The sequence below is a fragment of the Scyliorhinus torazame genome, chromosome 9, assembly GCF_047496885.1.
Source record: "Scyliorhinus torazame isolate Kashiwa2021f chromosome 9, sScyTor2.1, whole genome shotgun sequence".
NCBI classification, from domain to species: domain Eukaryota; kingdom Metazoa; phylum Chordata; class Chondrichthyes; order Carcharhiniformes; family Scyliorhinidae; genus Scyliorhinus; species Scyliorhinus torazame.
Genome location: NC_092715.1, coordinates 166,765,812 through 166,792,681, shown reverse-complemented (window position 1 = coordinate 166,792,681; position 26,870 = coordinate 166,765,812). Strand labels below are relative to the sequence as shown.

Below are 26,870 nucleotides of genomic sequence, written 5' to 3'. Positions count from 1 at the left end.
ATTGTACTTTCAGACAGAAAGGTCTGATCCTCAACATTTCATCTGGTGTGGCTAACGCTCCGTGTCCACTGTACTGTTTGTACGCTTCTACTAAGGTGCGTTGTTTTAAATAAATAGCTTATTATTCAATTTATTATTGAATAAATAGACTGTTAAATTGAGGAGGCTAATTTCCCTCAAAACAACTTTTTGTGATTCCCTGTGACAGTTAACTAAAAGTATGAGATTCACTCAATTGCACTGGGAGCCCCAGCTAGGATTTCAGCTGCATTCCCAGTGATTTTACAACATTTCGGCATGATCTGCTCGACAGAAATTCCTGGTTTAAGCCTATAATATCGGGTTTTATTGTTCAGAAAAATATCCAGCAAATGTTTTGCAAATTGCAATATTTCTGGTTTAACTGAAATATATTTGTTCTTTCTCTGAGGTTTTACCATTTTGATTTCCAATATTTCAGATCCTCTCATTGTGGGAATGGAATAAATTAAATGCTAGCGGCCAGTAAAACGTTCCAATTCCTCCCTCCCCCATCTCGTACTCACCCTTGCAGCCATATAATTTCCTGGGACAGGTCAAAGCCTAGGGTCAAGAGGGGGAAAAGAACTCCATAAAATACCTCTGTGATCCCTTCCAGCAGTTGAAGCCATTCTAAGAATTACAAACTTACCTCCCTTTAATATTCGACAATTTCTGACCTAGTTAGCAACATAGGAACAGGAGGAGACCAGCCAGTCCGCCGAGCCTACTCCACGCTACAATATCATCACAGTTGATTGGACACTTCAATTCCTTTTACACCCACTATCCCCATCGCCCTTTACCTTATTATGAATCAGAAATCTATTAATCTCTGCCTTAATCATACTCAATGACCCGTTTATTCCTACTCTGTTGTCTGCCTGTTGACCAATCCGGAATCCATGCCAGTATATTGCGAAAGAGAAAATGTTAGAAAATCTCAGCAGGCCTGGCAGCATCTGCAGGGAGAAAAAAGAGCTAATGTTTTGAAATCAGATGACTCTTTGTCAAAGCTAAAAGACATAGAAAGTGGGAAATATTTATATTGTGGGGTGAGAGAATGAAAGATGAGTCATAGCCACAGAAACCAAGGGAACAGAGTGCCGCTCATCGCCTGCAACCGCCAACGACCAGCCGCGTCTCGCCTCGGTCACGATTGACCAGTCTCAACCACACAACCTCGCGACTGCTTCAACTAAAGTGAAGGTCAACGGGCACGAGATCTCCTGCCTGCTGGACTCCGGGAGCACTGAGAGCTTCATTCACCCCAATATGGTAATGCGCTGCTCGCTCGCGGTACACCCCGCTAACCAGAGAATCTCCCTGGCCTCTGGGTCCCACTCCGTGGCGATCCGGGAGTACTGCATTGCCACTCTCACTGTCCAGGGCGTGGAGTTCAGCGGCTTCCGCCTCTACGTCCTCCCCAACCTCTGCGCTGCCTTGCTACTCGGCCTGGACTTCCAGTGCAACCTCCAGAGCCTAACCCTGAAATTCGGCGGACCCCTACCACCCCTTACTGTGTGCGGCCTCGTGACCCTTAAGGTCGACCCACCTCCCCTTTTTGCAAACCTAACCCCGGATTGTAAACCTGTCGCCACCAGGAGCAGACGGTACAGCGCCCAGGACAGGACCTTCATCGGTCTGAAGTCCAGCGGCTGCTGCGGGAAGGCATCATCGAGGTCAGAAACAGCCCCTGTAGAGCCCAAGTGGTAGTGGTCAAAACTGGGGAGAAAAACAGGATGGTCGTTGACTACAGTCAGACCATCAATCGGTACACTCAGCTCGACGCGTACCCCCTCCCACGCATATCTGATATGGTCAATCAGATTGCACAGTACCGGGACTTCTCGACAGTAGACCTGAAATCAGCCTACCATCAGCTCCCATCCGCAAGGCGGACCGCCCATACACTGCCTTCGAGGCAGATGGCCGCCTTTACCACTTTCTTAGGGTTCCCTTCGGCGTCACCAACGGGATCTCGGTCTTCCAACGGACTGAATGGCTGACCGGTATGGGCTGCGGGCCACTTTCCCGTACCTGGATAACGTCACCATCTGCGGCCGTGACCAGCAGGACCATGACACCAACCTTGCCAAATTTCTCCACACCGCCACTCTCCTCAACCTCACGTATAACAAGGAGAAGTGTGTGTTCAGCACGAATCGCTTAGCCATCCTCAGCTATGTGGTCCAGAGCGGAGTTCTGGGGCCCGACCCCGATCGCATGCGTCCCTTCATGGAACTCCCCCTCCCCTACTGCCTCAAGGCCCTCAAACGTTGCCTGGGGTTCTTTTCGTATTACGTCCAGTGGGTTCCAAACTATGCGGAAAAGGCCCGCCCACTCATTCAATCCACTGTTTTTCCTCCAATGGCTGAGGCTCACCAGGCCTTTAACCGTATCAAGGCCGATATCGCCAAGGCCGCGATGCACACGGTCGACGAGACGCTCCCCTTCCAAGTCGAGAGCGATGCATCAGATGTCACTCTGGCCACCACCCTCAACCAGGTAGGCAGGCCTGTGGCATTCTTTTCCCGCACCCTCCATGCCTCCAAAATTCGGCACTCCTCTGTCGAAAAAGAGGCCCAAGCCATCGTTGAAGCTGTGCGGCATTGAAGGCATTATCTGGCCGGCAGGAGATTCACTCTCCTCACTGACCAACGGTCGGTAGCCTTCATGATTGTAACACCGTCAATATGACGCAAGGCAGGTTGAGGTAATGTCAATTGAAGGCTGTATTAAGCAGAACTTTGTCCCCAGCAGCATGGTTACAGAATGCAGCTGCTGAGGGAAATGGAGAGAAAAACTGGGTTCTTATACCGGCATTTCTGGGTGGAGTCCAGTAGGTGGCAGATCCTATCAGGACCTGGCATCCCTCCACCAATAGCCTGTCGACACGTGGTGTACCATATTACCCCTAATACATACCACCACAATGATTAATAACATACAGCGGGGCAAGATCAAAAACGATAAAATCTTGAGGTGGAGGATCGAGCTTTCCACCTACAATTAACGAGCCCTATCCCGAGGTACATGTGCCAGCGCACAAGTAGACCAACTCCGGACCCTGCACGACAACCTCTGTCACCCAAGGCCCGCAACATGCCCTACTCCATCGAGGAAGTCAGGGCGATCACCAGAGACTGCCAGGTCTGCGCGGAGTCTATACCGCACTTCTACCAACCAGACCGTGCGCGCCTGGTGAAGGCCCCCCCGCCCCTTTGAATACCTCAGCGTGGACTTCCAAGGGCCCCTCCCCTCCACCGACCGCAACACGTACTTTCTCAGTGTGGTCGATGAATATTCCCGATTCCCCTTCGCCGTCCCATGCCCCGACATGACGTCTGCCACCGTGATTCAAAGCCCTCAATACCATCTTCGCTCTGTTCGGCTTCCCCGCCTACATCCACAGCGATCGGAGATCCTCATTCATGAGCGATGAGCTGCGCCAGTACCTGCTCAACAGGGGCATTGCCTCGAGCAGGACGACCAGCTACAACCCCAGGGGAAACGGGCAGGTGGAGAGGGAGAATGGGACGGTCTGGAGGGCCGTCCAGCTGGCTCTACAGTCCAGAAATGTCCTGGCCTCCCCCTGGCAGGAGGTCCTCCCCAACGCACTTCACTCCATTCGGTCGCTCCTGTGCACCGCGACTAATGAATCCCCCCATGAACGTCTCTTTGCCTTCCCTAGGAAGTCCACCTCCGGGGTTTCGCTCCCGACATGGCTGGCAGCCCCAGGACCCGTTCTCCTCCGTAGACACGTTCGACTCCACAAGGCGGACCCGTTGGTTGAGAGGGTACAGCTACTTCATGCCAACCCGCAATACGCCTACGTAGCGTACCCCGACGGCCGCCAAGAGACAGTCTCCCTCAGGGACCTGGCACCAGCTGGTTCCACACACACACCCCCCCTGCCCCGGCACCACCCTCCCCCAGCGCACCCCACCGCAGCCCCCGCTCCAGGACAATCTGTCCTCCCCTTGCTCACACCCGGGGATGAAGAGGATTTCGACATGCTCCCGGAGCCACCGAAGACCAAGCCGCCACCGGAGTCGCCACCAGCACTGTGGCGCTCTCAACGCCAGATCAAAGCACCGGGCCTCCTGAATTTGTAATATATGTACTTTTAAAACACAATTTTCTGTATATAGTTCTCCACCACCCCCGCCGGACTCAGGGGGTAAATGTGGTAGTCACCACTGATGAATATATTGTATATATAGGATGTTGATATAGGTGCTTTACGGTAAGGTCCCTGTACTACAGGTAAGGGGGTAGATCCCTGCCTGCTGGCTCCGCCCAATAGGCGGAGTATAAATATGTGTGCTCCCAGTACAGCAGCCATTTTGTCAACTGCTGTAGGAGGCCACACATCTCAGTGTAATAAAGCCTCGATTACATCCTACTCTCGTCTTCGTGTAATTGATCGTGCATCAAAGCCTTGCCGGGCTTGATGATCTCAAACCGCAAAGTGGCCTTGATGGCCTTGTTGGATACATGCAGGTGACAGGACCCTAACGCAGTGATGGCATTCCCATTGTAGTCGAGCAACTGGCAGGCCGGCGGAAGAATTGTTGGTTGCCTTTGGAGACGAGCCAGATCTGCTTGGGAAATTAGATTGGTCGAAGCACCGGTGTCCAGCTTGAACCGGATGCTACAATCGTTGACTTGTACTATGGCATGCCACTCGTCCGCATAATCTACATTGAGGATGGGTGTGTGTGTTGCTGAATGCGAGGAGGCATTGTCATGCATGGTGATGATGCCCACTCAATGTGGGGACTCCAGGCAGTCGTCCTTTGGATCCGTGACGGGATCAGGTTCCAAATCCAGCAGCCCTTGCTGCACACTTCGAACGCATCTGCGTTGGAACTGGGATCGCTGGCCCCCTAGCGGAGGTGCAGACTGTGGTAAACCACTGTTGTACCTATATTAGGTGATGTATGGTAGGACCTGTACTACAGGTACGACGGTAGTCCCTGCCTGCTGGCTCCGCCCAGTAGGCGGAGTATAAATATGTGTGTCCTCCGTGCAGCAGCCGTTTCGCCAGCTGCTGTGGGAGGCCACACATCTTAGAGCAATAAAGCCTTGGTTGTATTCAACTCTCGTCTTTGTGCAATTGATTGTGCATCAATTTATTGCTCTAAGATTTTCAGAATATGGACCTCCATATATAGCCGGATCCGCAATCAAGCAATGCCAAAAAGGACTTTCAGCACTGGCTAGCTTGTTTCGAGGCGTACATCAACTCGTCGCCAATCCCTGTTCCAGAGGCTCAGAAAATACAGATACTGTACTCGAGGTTGAGCTCCAACGTCTTTCCGCTGATCCAGGACGCGCCAAACTACGCCGAAGCTATAACGCTACTCAAAGAAAATTACGCCCAGAAGACGAACACGCTCTTCGCCAGGCACGCACTCGCCACTCGCTCTCAACTCCCTGGTGAGTCCATAGACTTCTGGCGGGCCCTAATCCCACTAGTCCGGGACTGTGACTGACAGGCCGTTACGGCCACGGAACATTCAAACCTCCTTATGCGGGAATCTTTTGTTACGGGGATTGGGTCGGACCTCATACGCCAGCGACTCCTAGAGGGGGCCACGCTCGATCTCACAAAGACAAAGAAGCTAACACTCTCTATGATGGTCGCCTCGTGCAATATCCAGGCCTACACCCCCAGCCACGTGGCCCACCCCTCCTACGCATCGTGGACCCCACAGACGGCCGCCCCAGTGGGGGCCTTACCCAGCCAATACGCCTGCGCCACGCACCAACCAGTGAACCCCGGGGGTCCCCAATGTTACTTTTGCGGCCAGCAGAAACACCCCCGCCAACACTGCCCGACCCGCGCTGCCCTTTGTAAGGCTTGCGGTAAGAAGGGGCACTTCTCCGCGGTGTGCCAGGCCCGTGCAGTCACCGCAATCGCCCCCATCCCCACCCCCCTCGTTTACGGACAATGGGCGCCGCCATCTTCTCCCCCTCAGACCACGTGCGGCCAGTGGGCGCCGCCACCTTCTTGCCCTCAGACCAAGCATGGCCAGTGGGCACCGCCATCTACCCCTCCGCGCATGGACGCCGCCATCTTTTTCAACCCCCACCACATGTGGCCCATGGGTGCCGCCATTTTGTCCTCCAAAGTTCTTCAGGTGCCACCATTTTGTCCCCCCCACGGCACTTGGGCACCACCAGCGTTCTAGGACCCGTGCCCCCCGGGCACCCCATCATCCGACACCAGCGACGACCAACCACGACTCACCTCAGTGACCATCGACCAGTCTCGTCCGCACAACCTGGCTACCGCATCGACCAGTGTTAAAATGGACACATGACCTCTTGCCTGCTGGACTCCAGGAGCACCGAAAGCTTCATCGACCCGGATACGGTAAGGTGCTGCTCCCGCGCGGTACACCCCGCCAATCAAAGAATCTCCCTGGCCTCCGGATCCTATTCCGTGGTGATCCGGGGGTACTGTACGGTGACACTCACGGTCCAGGGCGTAGAATTCAGCGGCTTCCGCCTCTACGTCCTCCCTAATCTCTGCGCTGCCCTACTACTCGGCCTGGACTTCCAGTGTAACCTCCAGAGCCTAACCCTGAAATTCGGCAGGCCCCTCCCACCCCTTGCTGTGTGCGGCCTCGCGACCCTAAAGGTCGATCCACCTTCCCTCTTCGCAAATCTAACCCCGGATTGCAAACCCGTCGCCACCAGGAGCATAACATAGAATTTACAGTGCAGAAGGAGGCCATTCGGCCCATCGAGACTGCACCGGCTCTTGGAAAGAGCACCCTACCCAAGGCCAACACCTCCACCCGATCCCCATAACCCAGTAACCCCACCCAACACTAAGGGCAATTTTAGACACTAAGGGCAATTTATCATGGCCAATCCACTTAACCTGCACATCTTTGGACTGTGGGACTGTGGGAGGAAACCGGAGCACGCGGAGGAAACCCACGCACACACGGGGAGGATGTGCAAACTCCGCACAGACAGTGACCCAAGCCGGAATCGAACCTGGGACCCTGGAGCTGTGAAGCAATTGTGCTATCCACAATGCTACCGTGCTGCCCGAGCAGACGGTACAGTACCCAGGACAGGACCTTCATCAGGTCTGAGGTCCAGCGGCTGCTTTCTGAAGGCACCATCAAGGCCAGCAACAGCCCCTGGAGAGCCCAAGCGGTAGTAGTTAAAACCGGGGAGAAACACAGAGTGGTCGTGGACTACAGCCAGACCATCAATCGGTACACGCAGCTCGACGCGTACCCCCTCCCACGCATACCTGATATGGTTAATCAGATTGCACAGTGCCGGGTCTTCTCAATGGTAGACCTCAAATCCGCCTACCACCAGCTCCCCATCCGTAAAGCGGACCGTCCATACACTGCCTTCGAGGCAGACGGTCACCTTTATCACTTCCTCAGGGTTCCCTTCAGCGTCACCAACGGGATCTCGGTCTTCCAAAGGGAGATGGACCGAATGGTCGACCGGTACGGTTTTCGGGCCACCTTTCCGTACCTAGACAACGTCACCATCTGCGGCCATGATCAGCAGGACCACGATGCCAACCTTGCCAAATTTCTCCACACCGCCTAAACCTCACCTACAACAAGGAGAAGTGCATGTTTAGCACGAACCGCTTAGCCATCCTAGGCTACGTGGTCCAGAACGGAGTTTTGGGGCCCAATCCCGACCGCATGCGCTCCCTCATGGAGCTCCCCCTCCCCCACTGCCCCAAGGCCCTCAAACGCTGCGTGGGGTTATTTTTGTACTACGCCCAGTGGGTCCCAAACTATGCGGACCAGGCCCGCCCACTCATACAGTTCACCCATTTTCCCCTGATGGCCGAGGCTCAACAGACGTTCACCCGGATCAGAGCCGATATCGCCAAGGCCGGGATGCACGCAGTAGACGAGACACTGCCCTTTCAAGTAGAGAGTGACGCATCAGACTTCGCCCTAGCCGCCACCCTCAGTCAGGCAGGCAGACCTGTGGCATTCTTTTCCCGCACCCTTAATGCCTCAGAAATCCGGAACTCATCCGTCGAAAAAGAGGCCCAAGCTATTGTTGAAGCTGTGCGGCATTGGAGGCATTAGCTGGCCGGCAGGAGATTCACTCTCCTCACTGACCAATGGTCGGTAGCCTTCATGTTCAATAACACACAGCAGGGCAAGATCAAGAATGATAAGATCTTGAGGTTGAGGATCGAGCTCTCCACCTACAATCACGAGATTTTGTATCGCCCCGGCAAGCTCAACGAGCCGCCAGACGTCCTATCCCGAGGTACATGTGCCAGCGCACAAGTAGACTGACTCTGGGCCCTGCACGACAGCCTTTGTCACACGGTTGTACCATTTTATAAAGGCCCGCAATCTGCCCTACTCCGTCGAGGAAGTACGGACAATCACCAGGGACTGCCAGGTTTGTGCGGAGTGCAAGCCGCACTTCTACTGGCCGGACCGTGCGCGCCTGGTGAAGGCCTCCCGCCCCTTTGAGTGCCTCAGCGTGGATTTCAAAGGGCCCCTCCCCTCCACCGACCATAACACGTATTTTCTCAGTGTGGTCGATGAGTACTCCAGATTCCCCTTCGCCATCCCATGCCCCGACATGACGTCTGCCACTGTCATCAAAGCCCTCAACACAATCTTCGTTTTGTTCGGTTTCCCCGCCTACATCCACAGTGACAGGGGATCCTCATTCATGAGTGATGAGCTGCCTCACTTCCTGCTCAACAGGGGTATTGCCTCCAGCAGGATGACAAGCTATAACCCCCGGGGAAACGGACAGGTAGAGAGGGAGAATGGGACGGTATGGAGGGCCGTCCAACTGACCCTACAGTCCAGGAACATCCTGGACTCCCGCTGGCAGGAGGTCCTCCCTGATGCACTACACTCCGTTCGGTCACTACTGTGCACCGCTGCCCCCCAAGGACCATCCGTCCTCTCCCTGCCCACGCCCGAGGATGAAGAGGATTTTGGCACGCTCCCGGAGTCACCGAAGACCAGACCAGCATCGGCATCACCGCCACTACTGCGTCGCTCCCAGCGGCACATCAAGGCCCCGGACCGGTTGAATCTCTAACTGGTCCACTGGACTTCAAAAAACATTTTTCCTTCACAAAAATTGTACGTTTAAAATTCAGTTGTTGTATATAATTCTCCACCACCCCCGCCGGACTCAATTTTAACGGGGGGTGAATGTGGTAAACCACTGTTGCACCTATATTAGGTGATGTATGGTAGGACCTGTACTACAGGTACGACGGTAGTCCCTGCCTGCTGGCTCCGCCCAGTAGACGGAGTATAAATATGTGTTTCCTCTGTGCAGCAGCCATTTCGCCAGCTGCTGTGGGAGGCCACACATCTTAGAGCAATAAGGCCTTGGTTGTATTCAACTCTCGTCTTTGTGCAATTGATCGTGCATCACAGACCTGCACAAAGCCGCATCATGGCCAAGCTTCTTGCAGTTGAGACATCGCCTGCCGCTTGCAGGGCATTGCCGCTTTAAATGGGCGGTGCCGCAATCGGGGCACGTCATCACGTCGACGTCGTGACGCTCGGTGCGTCGTCGCACATGCGCAGTGCAGTCAGCCGCCGCTCGCACCTGCGCAGTGTGGTCTTTGGCCGCTTCGTTCTCCCGACCGTGGTGCACATGCATGGGACCCCTGGAAAAGCGCGCAAAATGGCCGCCTTCATCGATGCTCAGGCGCCGCATTTGGGCGATGGCCTGTACACTCTCAGCCTCGTGGGTGGCAAGTTGGTCCTGCTCTGCCGACTTAAGGTGGGAATAGCAACTTTTCGCCGGTTCGTGGACTTTACACGTCTCGATGGCCACTGGCAGGATCATGTTTTTTATTTTTAGGAGCTGCTCCCGCAGTGCGTCGGAGTGGACGCCAAACACGATCTGATCCCTGATGAGGGAGTCAGCGGTGTCACCGTAGTTGCAGGATTGCGCTAGAATGCGTAGATGAGTGAGAAAAGACTTGAAAGGCTCATCCTTACCCTGAAGGCGCTGCTGGAAGACATAGCGCTCGAAGCTTTCGTTCGTCTCGACCTCACAGTGACTGTCGAATTTGGCTAAGATTTTCTGAAACTTGGTCTTGTCCTCACCGTCGGCAAAAGTGAGCGAATTGAAGATTTGGATGGCCTGGTCCCCCGCAGTCAACAGTAGCAGCGCGATTTTTCGGGCATCGGACGCACTTTCGAGGCCCGAGGCCTCAAGGTATAGACTGAATTTCTGCTTGAAGACCCACCAGTTGACGCCAAGGTTCCCGGAGATCTGGAGCTGTGGAGGGGCCTGGATCTTTTCCATGCCGCTGGAAGGCACTTGCTGGTCGTCAGTGAATTTTTTCGAAGGTAAATTACTTAGAAGCAGTAGCCAGCCCTGATATCATGTCGTGTTATTCACCCTGGGGTAACACGGACTGCAACACGATGCAGTTAAATGATCAAGCATACACCAAACGTAGGCGTTGGTTCAATAAGATTTATTGAACTTCAGTAACGAAGCACACAGCTGGTTGTGGGTTGACTCTACTACTCTAAGCAAACTAACATTACCTATCTAGACCAGGGACTTCCGGTTGCGGCGATGACCAGCTAAGCCGCACGTTTCGGCGGCTCCAGCTTTGACGGACCTTCAGGCTCTTTTAAGAGCTCCAACGGGAAACTTTTTGTGACGAAACCCGGTGTGGGGTGAAGCAACAGGGAGTCCCCCCCAGTGTGAAGAAAAAGATCGGCGGCGGCGGCCAGATCACGGAGGATCCTCGAGGGCAGCGGCAGAGGAAAGAAAGGAACAAGATGGCGTCGGAGGGAGCCCAGGCGACATGGGGACCGGACCAGGATGAATCTTTAAGACGGTGTGTGGAGCTGCTAAAAAAGGAGGTGCTGGCCCCGATGCTACAGGCAATCGAGGGGCTTAAAGAGACACAAAAGGCCCAGGAGATAGAGCTCCGTGTGGTGGAGCAGAAGGTAACTGACAACGAGGATGAGATCCTGGGCCTAGCGGTCAAAATGCAGACGCACGAGGCGCTCTATAAGAAGTGCATCGAAAGAATTGAAGTCCTGGAAAATAGATCAAGGAGAAAGAACCTCCGGATCCTGGGTCTCCCCGAGGGAGTGGAAGGAGCTGACGGCGGGGCTTTTGCGAGCACGATGCTACGTTCGCTAATGGGAGCTGAGGCCCCCTCGGGCCCCTTGGAAGTGGAAGGGGCCCACCGGGTCCCTGCGAGGAGACCAAAGGCTGGAGAACCACCTAGGGCGATGATCGTGCAATTTCACCGCTTCAATGACAGCGAGGTTGTTTTGAGATGGGCCAAAAAGGTACGAAGTAGTAGATGGGAGAATGCGGTGATACGAGTGTATCAGGACTGGAGTGCGGAGGTGGGGAGAAGGAGGGTGAGTTTCAATCGAGCCAAGGAGGTGCTGCATAAGAAGAAAGTAAAGTTTAGGATGTTGCAGCCAGCGCGATTATGGGTCACGCATCAGGATAGACATTACTACTTTGAAACGTCGGAAGAAGCATGGACCTTCATTCAAAAAGAGAAACTGGACCAGAACTGAGGGACTGATGTTGGAGGGGAAACGACAATGCTGATGTATAGAGGTGTAAATTGGGGAGGGGGGGACACTGAGAAATGTGGGCGCCGGTAGGGGGGAAGAAGAAGAGACACAGGCGAGGGATGGGGAATAGGAACGGGGCTGTAGGGGGAGCTGCGCCATGGGGGGCGGGATGGTTCTAGAAAGCGCGGGGTTTTGTTTTCTTTTCCCGCGCCAGAGAGATGATGGCGGGAAGATAGGCGCAAGGAGGAACGGAGTTCCTCACACGGGGGGGGTCAAGGAGAGAGCGGGAGAAGCCGGGGTCAGTTGAAGTCAGCTGACTTTCGGAAGCAATATGGGGGAAGTAACCATGCTAGATGGGGATCTAGCGGGGGGGGGGGGGGGGGGGGGGGGAGGGGGGGAAACAACTGGGTTGCTGCTGCTGAGATCGAAAGGGAGCTGGTAAGAGAAAAGGTGGTCGAGGCGGGAATGCGCCGCCTGGGGGACGGGTGGGTGCGCGGGACCGGGACGTGGGACTGGCCCAGAGAGGGTGATGGCTAGTCGACAGGGGAGGGGGGCGGGCACCCTCCAGTCCGGCTGCTCATGTGGAACGTGAGAGGCCTAAATGGGCCGATTAAGAGGGCCCGAGTGTTCACGCACTTAAAAGGACTGAAGGCAGATGTGGCCATGCTTCAAGAGACGCATCTGAAGGTGGCGGACCAGGTTAGGTTCAGGGAAGGATGGGTGGGACAGGTGTTCCACTCAGGGCTAGACGCAAAGAATAGAGGGGTGGTCATATTGGTGGGGAAACGGGTGTCATTCGAGGCTAGGAACATGTAGCGGACAGCGGGGGCAGATATGTGATGGTGAGGGGCAGACTGCAGGGAATGGAGGTCGTGCTGGTCAATGTATATGCCCCGAACTGGGAGGATGCGGGATTTATGAAGTGGATCCTGGGACGTATCCCGGACCTGGAGGTAGGAAACCTGGTAATGGGTGGGGACTTCAACACCGTGCTAGACCCAGGGTTAGATAGATCTAGATCCAGGACCGGAAGAAGGCCGGCAGCGGCCAAGGTGCTAAGGGGGTTTATGGACCAAATGGGGGGAGTGGATCCGTGGAGATTTGCCAGGCCGCTGGCCAAAGAGTTCTCCTTTTTCTCCCATGTCCATAAGGTATACTCTCGGATAGATTTCTTCGTTCTGGGAAGGTCACTGATTTAGAGGGTGGAAGGAACGGAGTACTTGGCCATAGCTGTTTCAGACCATGCCCCACATTGGGTGGATCTGGAACTAGGAGAGGAGAGGGAACAGCGCCCACTCTGGCGACTGGATGTGGGATTATTGGCGGATGAGGGAGTCTGCGGAAGGGTGCGGGGATGTATTGAGAGGTACCTGGAGGCCAATGATGATGGGGAGGTCCGAGTGGGGGTAGTATGGGAAGCGCTGAAGGCGGTGGTCAGGGGAGAGTTGATCTCCATCAGGGCTCACAAGGGGAAAACAGGCCAAAGAGAGGGAAAGATTACTGGGGGAGATCTTTTTAAAAAAAAAATATTTTATTGAAATTTTTTTCCCTGAGCAACATTTTTCCCGCTTACAAAACAAGCGAAACGATAACAGTAACAAAACAGAAATTTTTAAACTTTTTAACAATAATAATAATAGTAGTAATAATATACAAGTAACAAAACCTCGTACTCTATTGACCTATACTCAACTGCCCCCCCCCGCCCTCCCCCCTGGGTTGCTGCTGCTGGTCATCCGTCTTCCCTCTAACGTTCCCCTAGGTAGTCGAGAAATGGCTGCCACCGCCTGGTGAACCCTTGAGCCGATCCTCTCAGGGCAAACTTTATCTGCTCCAGTTTAATAAACCCCGCCATATCGTTTACCCAGGCCTCCAGTCCGGGGGGTTTCGCCTCCTTCCACATGAGTAGGATCCTGCGCCGGGCTACGAGGGACGCAAAGGCCACAACGTCGGCCTCTTTCGCCTCCTGCACTCCCGGCTCTTCCGCAATTCCAAATAGAGCTAACCCCCAGCCTGGTTTGACCCGGGCCTTCACTACCTGCGAAATCACTCCCGTCACTCCCTTCCAATACCCTCCCAGTGCCGGGCACGCCCAAATCATATGTGCATGGTTTGCCGGGTTCCCACCACACCTCCCACATTTGTCCTCCACTCCAAAGAACCTGCTCAATCTTGCCCCCGTTATGTGTGCTCTATGTAGCACCTTAAATTGAATCAGGCTAAGCCTGGCGCATGAGGAAGAGGAATTTACCCTGCTTAGGGCATCAGCCCACATACCCTCCTCTATCTCCTCCCCTAATTCTTCTTCCCACTTTCTTTTTAGTTCGCCCACCGACTCCTCCCCCTCTTCCCTCATCTCTCTATAAATCTCTGACACCTTGCCCTCTCCGACCCACACCCCTGAAAGCACCCTGTCCTGTATCCCCTGTGTCGGGAGCCGCGGAAATTCCCTCACCTGTTGTCTAGTAAACGCCCTCACCTGCATATATCTCAAGAAATTCCCCCGGGGTAACTTATACTTTTCCTCCAGTGCTCCCAAGCTCGCAAAAGTCCCATCTATGAATAAATCTCCCACCTTCCTAATTCCCAACTGGTACCAGCTTTGAAATCCTCCATCCATTCTTCCTGGGGCGAATCTATGGTTGTTCCTGATAGGGGACCCCACCAGGGCTCCCCGCACCCCTCTCTGTCACCTCCACTGTCCCCATATGTTCAGTGTTGCCGCCACCACCGGGTTCGTGGTGTACCTTTTCGGTGAGAACGGTAGCGGCGCCGTCACCAGCGCCTCTAGACTCGTCCCTTTACAGGACCTTCTCTCCAGCCTTTTCCACGCCGCTCCCTCACCCTCCATCATCCATCTACGTATCATTGCCACATTGGCGGCCCAATAATAATCTCCCAAGTTCGATAGTGCCAGTCCTCCTCTGTCCCTACTGCGCTGAAGGAACCCCCTCCTTACTCTCGGAACTTTCCCTGCCCACACAAAGCTCGTAATGCTCCTATCTATTTTATTAAAAAAGGTCCTGGTGATTAAAATAGGGAGACATTGAAATACAACTAAGAACCTCGGAAGGACCATCATCTTAATTGCTTGCACCCTGCCCGCCAGCGATAAAGGCTGCATGTCCCACCTCTTAAAGTCCTCCTCCATTTGTTCTACCAGCCGTGTCAGATTAAGTCTGTGCAAGGTTCCCCAGCTCCTAGCGATCTGAATCCCCAAGTATCGGAAGTTTCTTTCCACTTCCCTTAGCGGTAAGCCTTCTATCTCTCTACTCTGGTCCCCTGGATGTATCACATATAATTCACTCTTCCCCATGTTTAACCTATACCCCGAAAATTCCCCGAACCTCCTCAAGATTTGCATAACCTCTATCATCCCCCCCGCTGGGTCCGACACGTATAGCAATAGGTCATCCGCGTATAACGAAACTCGGTGTTCTTCTCCCCCTCGAGTCACCCCTCTCCATTTCCTGGAGTCTCTCAGCACCATGGCCAGAGGTTGAATTGCCAGCGCAAACAACAATGGAGACAGCGGGCATCCCTGTCTTGTTCCCCTATATAATCGGAAGTACTCCGGTCTATGTCGACCTGTAACTACGCTTGCCGTCGGTGCCCCATAAAGTAGTCTAACCCAGCGAATAAATCCGTTCCCAAACCCAAACCTCCTTAACACTTCCCATAAATACTCCCACTCCACCCTATCAAATGCCTTCTCTGCGTCCATTGCCGCCACTATCTCTGCCTCCCCCTCCACTGAGGGCATCATTATCACCCCTAATAGCCGTCGCACGTTAACATTCAATTGTCTCCCTTTTACGAACCCTGTCTGGTCTTCGTGCACCACCCCTGGGACACAGTCCTCTATCCTCGATGCCAGCACCTTTGCTAGCAGTTTGGCGTCCACGTTCAATAGTGAAATAGGTCTATAGGACACACACTGCATCGGACCTTTGTCCCTCTTCAAAATTAGCGATATCGTCGCCTCCGACATTGTCGGGGGTAGTGTCCCCCCTTCCCTGGCCTCATTGAACGTCCTCGCCAACAACGGGGCCAACAAGTCCACATATTTTCTGTAGAATTCCACCGGGAACCCGTCTGGCCCCGGGGCCTTCCCTGCTTGCATGCTTCCCAGTCCCTTAATAACCTCGTCCACCTCAATCGGCGCCCCCAGGCCTGCCACCGCCTGCTCCTCCACTTTCGGGAACCTCAACTGGTCCAGGAACTGCCGCATCCCTTCCTCTCCCTCTGGGGGCTGAGACCTATACAGTTCTTCATAAAAGGTCTTAAACACCTCATTTATCTTTCCTGCCCTTCGCACGGTGTCTCCCCTTTCATCCCTAATTCCTCCTATCTCCCTCGCTGCTGCCCTCTTTCGCAGTTGGTGCGCCAACAGGCGACTAGCCTTTTCCCCATATTCATACCTCCTCCCCTGTGCCTTCCTCCACAGTACCTCCGCCTTTCTGGTGGTCAGAAGGTCAAACTCGGTCTGGAGTCGTCTCCTCTCCCTGTACAGCTCCTCTTCCGGGGTCTCTGCAAATTCCCTGTCCACCCTTAAAATCTCCCCCAGTAATCTATCCCTTTCCTTGGCCTCTGTTTTCCTTTTGTGGGCCCCAATAGAAATCAGCTCTCCTCTGACCACCGCTTTTAGTGCTTCCCAGACCACTCCCACAGGGACCTCGCCGTCGTCATTGACCTCCAGGTATCTCTCGATGCACCCCCTCACTCTTGCACACACTCCCTCATCCGCCATCAGTCCCACATCCAATCGCCAGAGTGTTCTCTGCTCCCTGTCCTCTCCTACTTCCAGGTCCACCCAATGTGGGGCATGATCCGAAACCACTATGGCTGAGTATTCAGCTTCTTCCACCCTAGAGATCAACGACCTTCCTAGAACAAAAAAATCTATCCGGGAGTACACTTTATGGACGTGGGAGAAGAAGGAATACTCCCTAGCCCTGGGTCTAAGAAATCGCCATGGATCCACTCCCCCCATTTGGTCCATAAACCCCTTAAGTACCTTGGCCACTGCCGGCCTTCTTCCAGTCCTTGAGCTGGATCTATCTAGCCCCGGGTCCAGCATCGTATTGAAGTCCCCTCCTGAAATCAAATTTCCTGCCTCCAGGTCCGGAATACGCCCCAGCGTCCGTCTCATGAACCCCGCATCGTCCCAATTTGGGGCATACACATTAACCAACACGACCTCCATTCCCTCCAGCCTACCACTCACCATTACATATCTACCTCCACTATCTGCTACGATGTTCTTTGCTTCAAATGCTACCCGTTTCCCCACCAAAATGGCCACCCCTCTGTGCTTTGCGTCCAGTCCTGAGTGGAACACCTGTCCCACCCATCCTTTCCTTAGCCTAACTTGGTCCGCCACCTTTAGGTGCGTCTCTTGGAGCATAACCACGTCTGCCCTTAGTCCTTTCAAATGCGCGAGCGCTCGGGCCCTTTTTATCGGCCCATTCAGGCCTCTCACGTTCCACGTGATCAGCCTCACTGGGGGGCTACCTGCCCCCCTCCCGTGTCGACTAGCCATTACCTTCTCTAGGCCAGTCCCATATCCCGCCTCCGCGCTCCCGCTCGCTCCCCCAGCGTCGCATTCCGCCCCCGACCACCTTCTCTTTAGCCATTTCCTTTTGGATTTCCGCAGCAGCAACCCAGTTGTCCCCCCCCCCCGGCTAGATCCCTATCTAGCTTGATTGTTCCCCCCATATCACTTCCGTAAGTCAGCTGACTTCAACTGACCCCGGCTACTCCTGCTCGCTCCTCGGCCCCCCCGATGGGAGGGAACTCCCATCCGCCTTGCGCCTGTTTTCCCGCCTTATTCTTTCTGGCGCGGGAACATCCCTTTACCTGTCCCGCCTCTTATGGCGCAGCTCCCTTTCCCCTCCCCCTCTCCTTCCCCATTCTCTGACTATGTCCCGCCTCTCCCCCCTCACCGGCGCCCACATTTCCCCAGTGTCCCCCCCCTTCCCTGTTTACTTCTCGCTTAACTTTCACCATCCCATTAACAAAAACAATAATAACAACAATAACAGTTCCCTGCAGCATCAGTCCCTCAGTTCCGGTCCAGTTTCTCTTCATTGATGAAGGACCATGCTTCCTCCGCCGTCTCAAAATAATAGTGTCTCTCCTGATGCGTGACCCATAGTCTTGCCGGCTGCAGCATCCCAAACTTCACCTTCCTTTTGTGCAAAACCTCTTTGGCTTGGTTGAAGCTCGCCCTCCTTCTCGCCACCTCCGCACTCCAATCCTGGTAGATCCTTACCACCGCATTCTCCCATCTGCTACTCCGCACCTTTTTGGCCCATCTCAGGACCTCTTCTCTGTCCTTAAGGCGGTAGAATCGCACGATTATCACCCTCGGTGGTTCTCCCGCTTTTGGTCTTCTCGCCGGGATCCGATTTGCCCACTCCACCTCCATGGGGCCCGCAGGGGCCTCAGCACCCATCAGTGAGCTCAGCATCTTACTTGCGTACGCTCCACAGTCCACTCCTTCCACACCCTCCGGGAGACCTAGTATCCTAAGGTTCTTCCTTCGCGCTCCATTTTCAAGGGCCTCAATCCTGTCAGCACACTTTTTATGAAGTGCCTCGTGCGTCTGAGTCTTGACCGCCAGGCCCAGGACCTCGTCCTCAATACCTGACACCTTCTGCTCCACCACGCGAAGTTCCGTCTCCTGGGTCTTTAAAGTCTCCTTAAGCCCCTCAATTGCCTGTAACAACGGGGTCATTACCTCCTTCTTCAGCAGGTCCACGCACCGTCTCACCACCTCGTCCTGCTCAGGCCCCCATGTCACCTGTGGTTTCTCCGCCGCCATTTTGTTTCACTCCCTCTCTCTCTCTCTCTGATCTTCTGGCTGCAGATTCTTCGAGCTGCAGCCGCCGCCGCCGGTTTTTCCCTCCGTCTTTCGGGGGGGACTCCCTTCCCTCGCGCCTCGCACCGGGTTTTATGGCCGTCCAAGTTGGGGCTCTTAAAAGAGCCCGAAGTTCCGTCGGAGCTGGAGCCGCCGAAACGTGCGGCTAGCTCATCCCTGCCGCAACCGGAAGTGGCCACTGGGGGAGATCTTGAGTGTGGATAAAAGATATGCGGAGGCCCCGGACGAAGGACTATATAGGGAGAGGCGCAGACTCCAGACGGAGTTTGACCTGCTGACCACAGGGAAGGCAGAGGCACAGTGGAGGAAGACACAGGGCATGAGATATGAATATGGGGAAAAGGCGAGTCGCCTGTTGGCCCACCAGCAGGAAATAGGGGGAGTTAGGGATGAAACGGGAACTACGGTGCGGAGAGCAGGGAAGGTGAATGAGGTGTTTAAGACCTTTTGTGAGAGGTTATATAGGTCCCAACCCCCGGAGGGAAAAGAGGGGATGCAGCAGTTTCTGGACCAACTAAGGTGGAGGGTGGAGGAGCAGGAGGTGCCAGGTCTGGGGGCGCCAATTGGGGTGGGCGAGGTGACCAAAGGGCTGGGGAACATGCAGGCAGGGAAGGCCCCGGGACCTGACGGGTTCCCGGTGGAATTTTACAGGAAATACGTGGACTTGTTGGCCCCGCTGCTGGTAAGAACCTTTAACGAGGCCAGAGAAGGGGGGACCCTACCCCCGACAATGTCAGAGGCGATGATATCACTAATCCTGAAGCGAGATAAAGACCCGCTGCGATGCGGGTCTTAAAGGCCTATCTCGCTTCTGAATGTGGACGCCAAGTTGCTGGCAAAAGTGCTGGTGACGAGGATCGAGGATTGTGTCCCGGGGGTGGTGCACGAAGATCAGACAGGGTTCGTAAAGAGGAGACAATTGAATGTCAACGTGCGACGGCTATTGGGGGTGATAATGATGCCCCCATCAGAGGGGGAGGCAGAGATAGTGGCGGCGATGGATGCAGAGAAGGCATTTGATAGGGTAGAGTGGGAGTATCTATGGGAGGTGCTGAGGAGGTTCGGGTTCGGGGAGGGGTTTGTCAGCTGGGTTAAACTCCTCTATGGGGCCCCAATGGCAAGTGTAGTCACAAATCGGCAAAGGTCGGAGTATTTTCGACTACACAGGGGAACAAGACAGGGATGCCAGCTGTCCCCATTACTGTTCGCGCTGGCAATTGAACCACTGGCCATAGCGCTGAGAGACTCCAGGAAATGGAGAGGGGTGGTTAGAGGGGGAGAGGAACACCGAGTGTCACTCTACGCAGATGACCTACTGCTGTATGTGGCGGATTCAGTGGGGGGATGACAGATATTGAGGGAGTTTGGAGATTTCTCGGGATATAGGCTTAACATGGGAAAGAGTGAGCTTTTTGTGATACACCCTGGGGACCAGAGTAGAGGGATAGATGGCCTGCCGCAAAGGGGAGTGGAAAGAAACTTCCGATACCTGGGGATTCAGATAGCCAGGAGCTGGGGAACCTTACACAGACTCAATCTGACTCGGCTGGTGGAGCAAATGGAAGAGGATTTTAAAAGGTGGGATATGCAGCCGCTGTCACTGGTGGGCAGAATGCAGGCGATTAAGATGATGGTCCTCCCGAGGTTCCTATTTGTGTTTCAATGTCTCCCTATATTGATCACTAAGGCCTTTTTCAAGAAAATAGATAGGAGCATCATGAGCTTTGTGTGGGCAGGGAAGGCCCCGAGGGTAAGGAGGGGGTTCCTACAACGTAGCAGGGACAGAGGGGGACTGGCGTTGCCGAATTTGGGCAACTATTACTGGGCCGCCAATGTGGCGATGATCCGTAAGTGGATGATAGAGGGAGAGGGGGCGGCGTGGAAAAGGCTGGAGATGGCGTCCTGTAAAGGAACGAGCTTAAAAGCGCTGGTGACGGCGCCACTACCGTTTTCCGTCAAAAAGGTTTACCACAAACCCAGTGGTGGCGGCAACATTAAGTATCTGGGGGCAATGGAGGCGACAGAGGGGTGTGCTGGGAGCCTCGGTGTGGTCCCCGATCAGGAACAACCATAGGTTTGCCCCAGGGAGGTTGGACAGAGGGTTCCAGAGGTGGCACCGGGCAGGAATTAGGAGAGTGGGAACCTGGATAAACGATATGGCAGGGTTCATAAAACTGGAGCGGATGAAATTTGCGCTGAGAGGATCGACTCAGGGGTTCTCCAGGCGGTGGCAACCGTTCCTTGGCTATCTAGCGGAACGTTTGGGGGGAAAATAGATAGCCAGCAGCAGCAGCCCAGGGGAGGTGGGGGGTAAATTGTTTTTGTTCTAGAGGGGGTGAAGGGGCGGGGGGGAGCACTATTTCGTGTTATGTTGTTAGTTCACTATTTTATTTAAACCATGTTATCTATCAGTTATCATGTTACCATTTTTGTTGATTTGTAAGGGGGAAAAATTGTGTTTGAAAACTTTAATAAAATTTTTATTTTTAAAAAACTATCAGATCAGGCTAGCTCTGATCTACGTGTAGAAGGTGTTGAATGATTTGTACACCCTGACTGTCACTACAGTTGTCACCAGTGGAAAGAGGCAGAGTGCTGATGCCTTGTGTGTTTTATAGTTGGAAGCCCCCCTCTGGTGTTCTGTCTGGTGATTGGTCGTGTTCTGTTCTGTATGTTGATTGGCTCACCTGGGTGTCTGTCACTGCCTGCTTTTACCTCATGATGTGCATGGGTGCATATTATGACAACAGTCTTCGGGGCTGTCTCAGTCTCCATTAGTTGCTCAGCTGCTGGCCGTACATCTGGAGGAGAAGGGTGCATTGATGGACTTTGCCCCCTCGGGACACGGGGTCCAGTTAGGCAAGGAGGTCCCTTCTTGAAACAAGATGTTTGACAAGAGACCATTCCCCTCCCCCCCCCTCCCCACACTGCCCCAGAACTCACTAGAAGGCTGTCAGTCTTTATCTAGCAGTCACCCTACACGGTGCTTCTGATTAAATGTCAACAGAGGTGTGAAAAGACCCTCAATTGGTCACTTCAGTGGCTTGTTGGACTCTGGGCAGGAGGGGCATTTCCCACCTTACTGTTGCAGGAAACATAGCACGGTGTTGGGAGGATGACAGCTGCTCCACCTGCCATCATCCTGCACTATTTTACCGCCTTCCTGCCTCTCAGCCTGTCCCCAATGGGCTGGGGAAATGCAGTCCAATGACATCCTAACAAAGTGAGATCTTTAGAATCAATTTTTGCATGTAGTATTCTGAACAATTTTCTTCTCACTCTCAGTAAATTACTTTCCAGGTCTTCATGGAAAGATTCTCCAGAGGTTGCCAAGCAGAATATGGTTCGAAGGGAATTATCATAAAGGTAAAGCCAGATTATTCCTATGAGGATCTTGCAGTAAATAGAAAAACATGGGGCGAGATTCTCCACTCCCACGCCGGTTGGGAGAATGGCCTGGGCTGCCAAAATTTCCCGGGATGCCGGTCTGACGCCCTCCCGCGATTCTCCCAAGCGGCGGGAACGGCCTGGTCGAGTTTCGCGGGCCGCAGGCCGGAGAATCGCCGGTGACACCCAAAATGGCGATTCTCTGGCACCCCTGCTATTCTCAGGCACGGATGGGCCAAGCGGCCAGGCTAAAACGGCGGGTTCACCCCGGTGCCGTCCACACCTGGTCGCTGCTGTCGGGAACAGCGCGCGAACACTGGGGGGGCGGCCTGAGGGGAGGCGAGGGGGGATCCTGCACCGGGGGGTACCTCAAATGTGGGGTGGCCCGCGATCGGTGCCCACCGATCATCGGGCCGTCCTCTCTGAATGAGGACCTCCTTCCTTCCGCGGCCCCACAAGATCCGTCCGCCATCTTCTTGCGGGGCGGACTTAGAGAGGACAGCAACCACGCATGCGCGGATGACGCCAGTTATGTGGCGCCGGCCGCGTCATCTATGCGGCGCCGCCTTTACGCGGGCGACAAGGCCTGGCCCGTGTAGATGACGCGGCCCCGATCCTAGCCCATTGTCAGGGCCTGAATCGGTCGGGATCGGGGCCGTTTCGCGCCGTCGTGAACCTCGAACCTGGTTAGCTCAGTTGGCAAGGTAGTTAGAGTGAGGTCCAAAATGTTGCCAATTTGTTTCACTTGCAGTAGCTTCTGTGGCCATTCATGTAGAGTTGTCTCCTTGCCTTGCCCCACACCGAATGTTAAGTGGTTCCCCTCAAACTGTTTATTCACTTGTCTCTTTGTACAAGAGAGAGATGTCAATTCTTCCTCGTGGGCTATGGCTAATAACCTTACCTACTCACATGGTGAGTTACAGCACAAGAACTTTTAAGACATTGGGCTTGATTCTCCATTCCTGGGACATTGGCTTAATTCTCCGATTCTGCAGCTATGTCCGCAGGATCCTTCTGGTCTTACGACCAGAAAGTCGGCGCCGCCCCTGCGCTGATCCTCCGCCTGGTGGGGGACCAGCACTGCACCACGTAATGCCCCCGGCTTTACCTGCGGATGTGGCCGCAGAATGGTCAGGTCCGTGACCGCGCACGTGTACGGCACCGAACTGCAGCGGCCGCGTCGTGCTACATGGCGCCGACCGCACGCGGACCCTGCCTGCCAAACAATGCCACCCTCAGACCACCCCACACCAGTCCCCCCAGCCGCCACGCGAGGTCCTTGAAAGTTGTGAGGACACGCGCCCCATGCCATCGGGGACGCGGCCCATCGGGGGAGGGCCTCAGGTGACACCCTGAGGCCGTCCCGATGGCGTGCGGCGTACTTCTCGAGTATGCTGCTTTTGAGGGGGCGGAGCATTGAAAAAACAGCTCCTCCCCCGATTTCAGCGTAAAAACGCATTCTCCGGCCGATCGCCGAATGCAATTTTGTGCATTGGCGATCGGAGAATCCAACCCTAAGTGTTGATGCCAACACCATTCAAGAATTCGTGGACTTTCATGATGTGATGAACGGTTACTGCCTTATCATCATGTAAGGTGATGTCCCCTTTAAGACCGGGCTTGGAACCCTGGGGACTCCGCCTCTGGCTCCGCCCATCTGGGAGCCATACATAAAGGGCTGCCTCATGGTCTGTGCAACAGTCAGCTCTCGTCTCTAGCTCTAGCATAGTTATTAGTCTAATAAAGCCTTCTTTACAGTTTAATCTCTAAGCGTCATTATTGAGGGTACCTCAATTTATTAGACTAAACTAGATTCAGGACGGACGCAGGCCTAAAACCAGAGAAGCTCAATCTGGAAGCACGGACACCGGAGGCAAAGGAAATTTTTAAATACTGGCTGCGGTGCTTCGAGGCCTACCTGCACTCCGCAGAGACTCCCATCCTGGGGCCACGCAAGCTGCGTCTACTCCACGCTCGGGTGAGTCACAGAATCTCCGCCACACTCGAAAAGGCGACGACTTATGATGAGGCGATCGAGTTGCTCCGGAAGCGGTTTGTCAAACCCATCAATGAGGTGCACGCTAGGCATCTGCTCTCTACCTGCCGGCAGCGCTCAGGGGAATCGCTCGACGAGTTACAGGCCTGCGCCACGCGGCGACCCGCTCACCATGGGGGCACACCGTGCTACTTCTGCAGGCAGGGCCAGCACCCACGCCCACGCTGCCCAGCCCGCTCCGCGATCTGCAGCGACTGCGGGAAGAAAGGGCACTTTGCGAGGGTCTGCCTGGCCAGACCCAGTGGCCAGAAAAACAAAGAACAGCCGGCCAGAAATCAGGCTCTTGGGCCCGCAGGCCTCGCAATGCTGCTGCGCACCGATCCGACACGCCCTCTTCTGACGCGTCATCAGCCTCGTGCGAATCATGGGAGCGGCCATCTTGTCGGTGGCCATCTTCTCGACCCGACACGCGCAGCCGGCAGCGGCGGCCATTTTACGAGTCCGACTCGGCTGAGGACTCCGACTACCCACGACTGGGTGCGATCAACCTCGATCAAACGCGGCCAAAACACCTGCAGAACTCCATGATGCAGGTCCAGGTCAACGGGCACGACACTACATGCCTCTTCGACTCCGGGAGCACGGAGAGCTTTATCCACCCTGAAACGGTAAGGCGCTGCTCCCTACGCACCCATCCCGCATCCCAAACCAAAGCCCTCGCATCTGGGTCCCACTCTGTACAAATCAAGGGGTACTGTATTGTGGATCTCTCGATCCAGGACGCCAAATACACCCGTTTCAAATTTTATATCCTCCCTCACCGCTGTGCCCCCTTGCTGCTCGGACTGGATTTCCAGTGCAGCCACCGAAGACTGACACTGAAGTTCGGCGGACCCTTGCCCCCCCTCACGGTGTGCTGCCTTGCGACACTGAAAGTCACACCCCCCTCGCTATTCGCGAACCTCACTCCTGACTGTAAGCCCGTCGCCACCAGGAGCCGGCGCTACAGTGCCCAAGATATGGCTTTTATCAAGTCAGACGTCTAGCGTTTACTGGGAGAGGGGGTCATCGAGGCTAGCAACAGCCCTTGGAGAGCGCAAGTGGTGGTAGTCCGGTCCGGGGAGAAGAAACGGATGGTCGTGGATTATAGCCAGACCATAAACCGATTCACGCAGCTTGATGTGTACCCCCTTCCTTGCATCGCGGAAATGGTAAATTGGATCGCCCAATACCGAGTCTTTTCCACGGTCGACCTCAAATCCGCCTACCACCAGCTCCATCCGACCAAAAGACTGCCCCTATACTGCCTTCGAAGCAGCCGGCCGGCTCTTCCACTTCCTCAGGGTCCCCTTTGGTGTCACAAATGGGGTCTCCGCCTTTCAAAGAGCGATGGACCAAATGGTGGACCAGTACGGTTTGCGGGCTACATACCCGTACTTGGACAATGTCACCATCTGCGGCCATGATCAGCAGGACCAGGACGCTAACCTCAAAAAGTTCCTCCAGACCGCCTGAGCCCTTAACCTGACCTATAACGAGGGCAAATGCGTTTTCCACACCACCCGGCTGGCCATCCTCGGCTATGTTGTGGAAGACGGGGTCCTAGGTCCCGACCCCGACCTCATGCGCCCCCTTAAGGAACTCCCTCTCCCCCGCAGCCTCAAGGCCCTCAAACGATGCTTGGGGCTTTTCTCCTATTACGCCCAGTGGGTCCCCAAGTATGCGGACAAAGCCCGCCCACTCCTAAAGACCACCACTTTTCCCCTCTCGGCTGAGGCTCAATTGGCCTTCAACCGCATCAAGGCCTACATCATCAAGGCCGCCATGCACGCGGTGGACGAAACCATCCCTTTCCAGGTAGAGAGCGATGCATCAGACATCGCCCTGGCTGCTACCCTCAACCAAGGAGGCAGACCAGTAGCATTCTTCTCCCGAACCCTCACCGCTTCCGAGGTTCGACACTCTGCAGTCGAAAAGGAGGCACAAGCCATTGTGGAGGCTGTACGGCGCTGGAGACACTACCTAGCCGGTAGGAGGTTTACCCTCGTCACCGACCAACGGTCGGTCGCCTATATGTTCAATAACACGCAACCGGGCAAAATAAAAAACAATAAAATTTTGAGGTGGAGGATCGAACTCTCCACCTACACATACGATATCAAGTATCGTCCAGGGGAGCTCAACGAGCCCCCAGATGCCCTGTCCCGCGGCACATGCGCCAACACGCAGGAGGACCGCCTGCAAGCCATCCACAATGACCTCGGCCACCCGGGGGGTTGCCCGGCTCGTCCATTTCATCAAGTCCCGCAACCTACCTTACTCCACCAAGGAGGTCAAGGCCATGGTCAGGGCCTGCCAAGTCTGTGCGGAGTGCAAACCGCACTTCTATCGGCCAGACAAGGTTCGGCTTGTGAAGGCCTCGGGCCCCTTTGAGCGACTGAGCGTGGACTTCAAGGGGCCCCTCCCGTCCACCAACCGTTATGCTTATTTCCTCACCGTGATCGATGACTTCTCCCATTTCCCATTCGCCATTCCCTGCCCCGACATAGAACATAGAACATAGAAAATACAGCACAGAACAGGCCCTTCGGCCCACGATGTTGTGCCGAACCTTTGTCCTAGATTAATCATAGATTATCATTGAATTTACAGTGCAGAAGGAGGCCATTCGGCCCTTTGAGTCTGCACCAGCTCTTGGAAAGAGCACCCTACCCAAACTCAACACCTCCACCCAACACCAAGGGCAATTTTGGACACTAAGGGCAATTTATCATGGCCAATCCACCTAACCTGCACATCTTTGGACTGTGGGAGGAAACCGGAGCACCCGGAGGAAACCCACGCAGACACGGGGAGGACGTGCAGACTCCGCACAGACAGTGACCCAAGCCGGAATCAAACCTGGGACCCTGGAGCTGTGAAGCAATTGTGCTATCCACAATGCTACCGTGCTGCCCTTAAGAACAAATAAATCTACACTATATCATTTTACCGTAATCCATGTACCTATCCAATAGCTGCTTGA

The 26,870-nt window shown here is 54.6% G+C and overlaps 1 protein-coding gene across 3 annotated transcripts in view; it reads left to right on the top strand.

The window, feature by feature from the left end:
* hsd17b3 (hydroxysteroid (17-beta) dehydrogenase 3) overlaps nt 1-26,870 on the top strand; it is a 140,940-nt gene that overhangs the window by 96,378 nt on the left and 17,692 nt on the right. For 2 of the 3 annotated variants that reach the window (XM_072516742.1, XM_072516741.1), the window contains exons 8-9: nt 14-95; nt 21,763-21,828. In XM_072516742.1, the coding sequence (XP_072372843.1) occupies nt 14-95; nt 21,763-21,828 (148 nt within the window). The remainder of the gene's footprint in view (nt 1-13; nt 96-21,762; nt 21,829-26,870) is intronic. The other variant, XM_072516743.1, reaches the window with a different exon arrangement.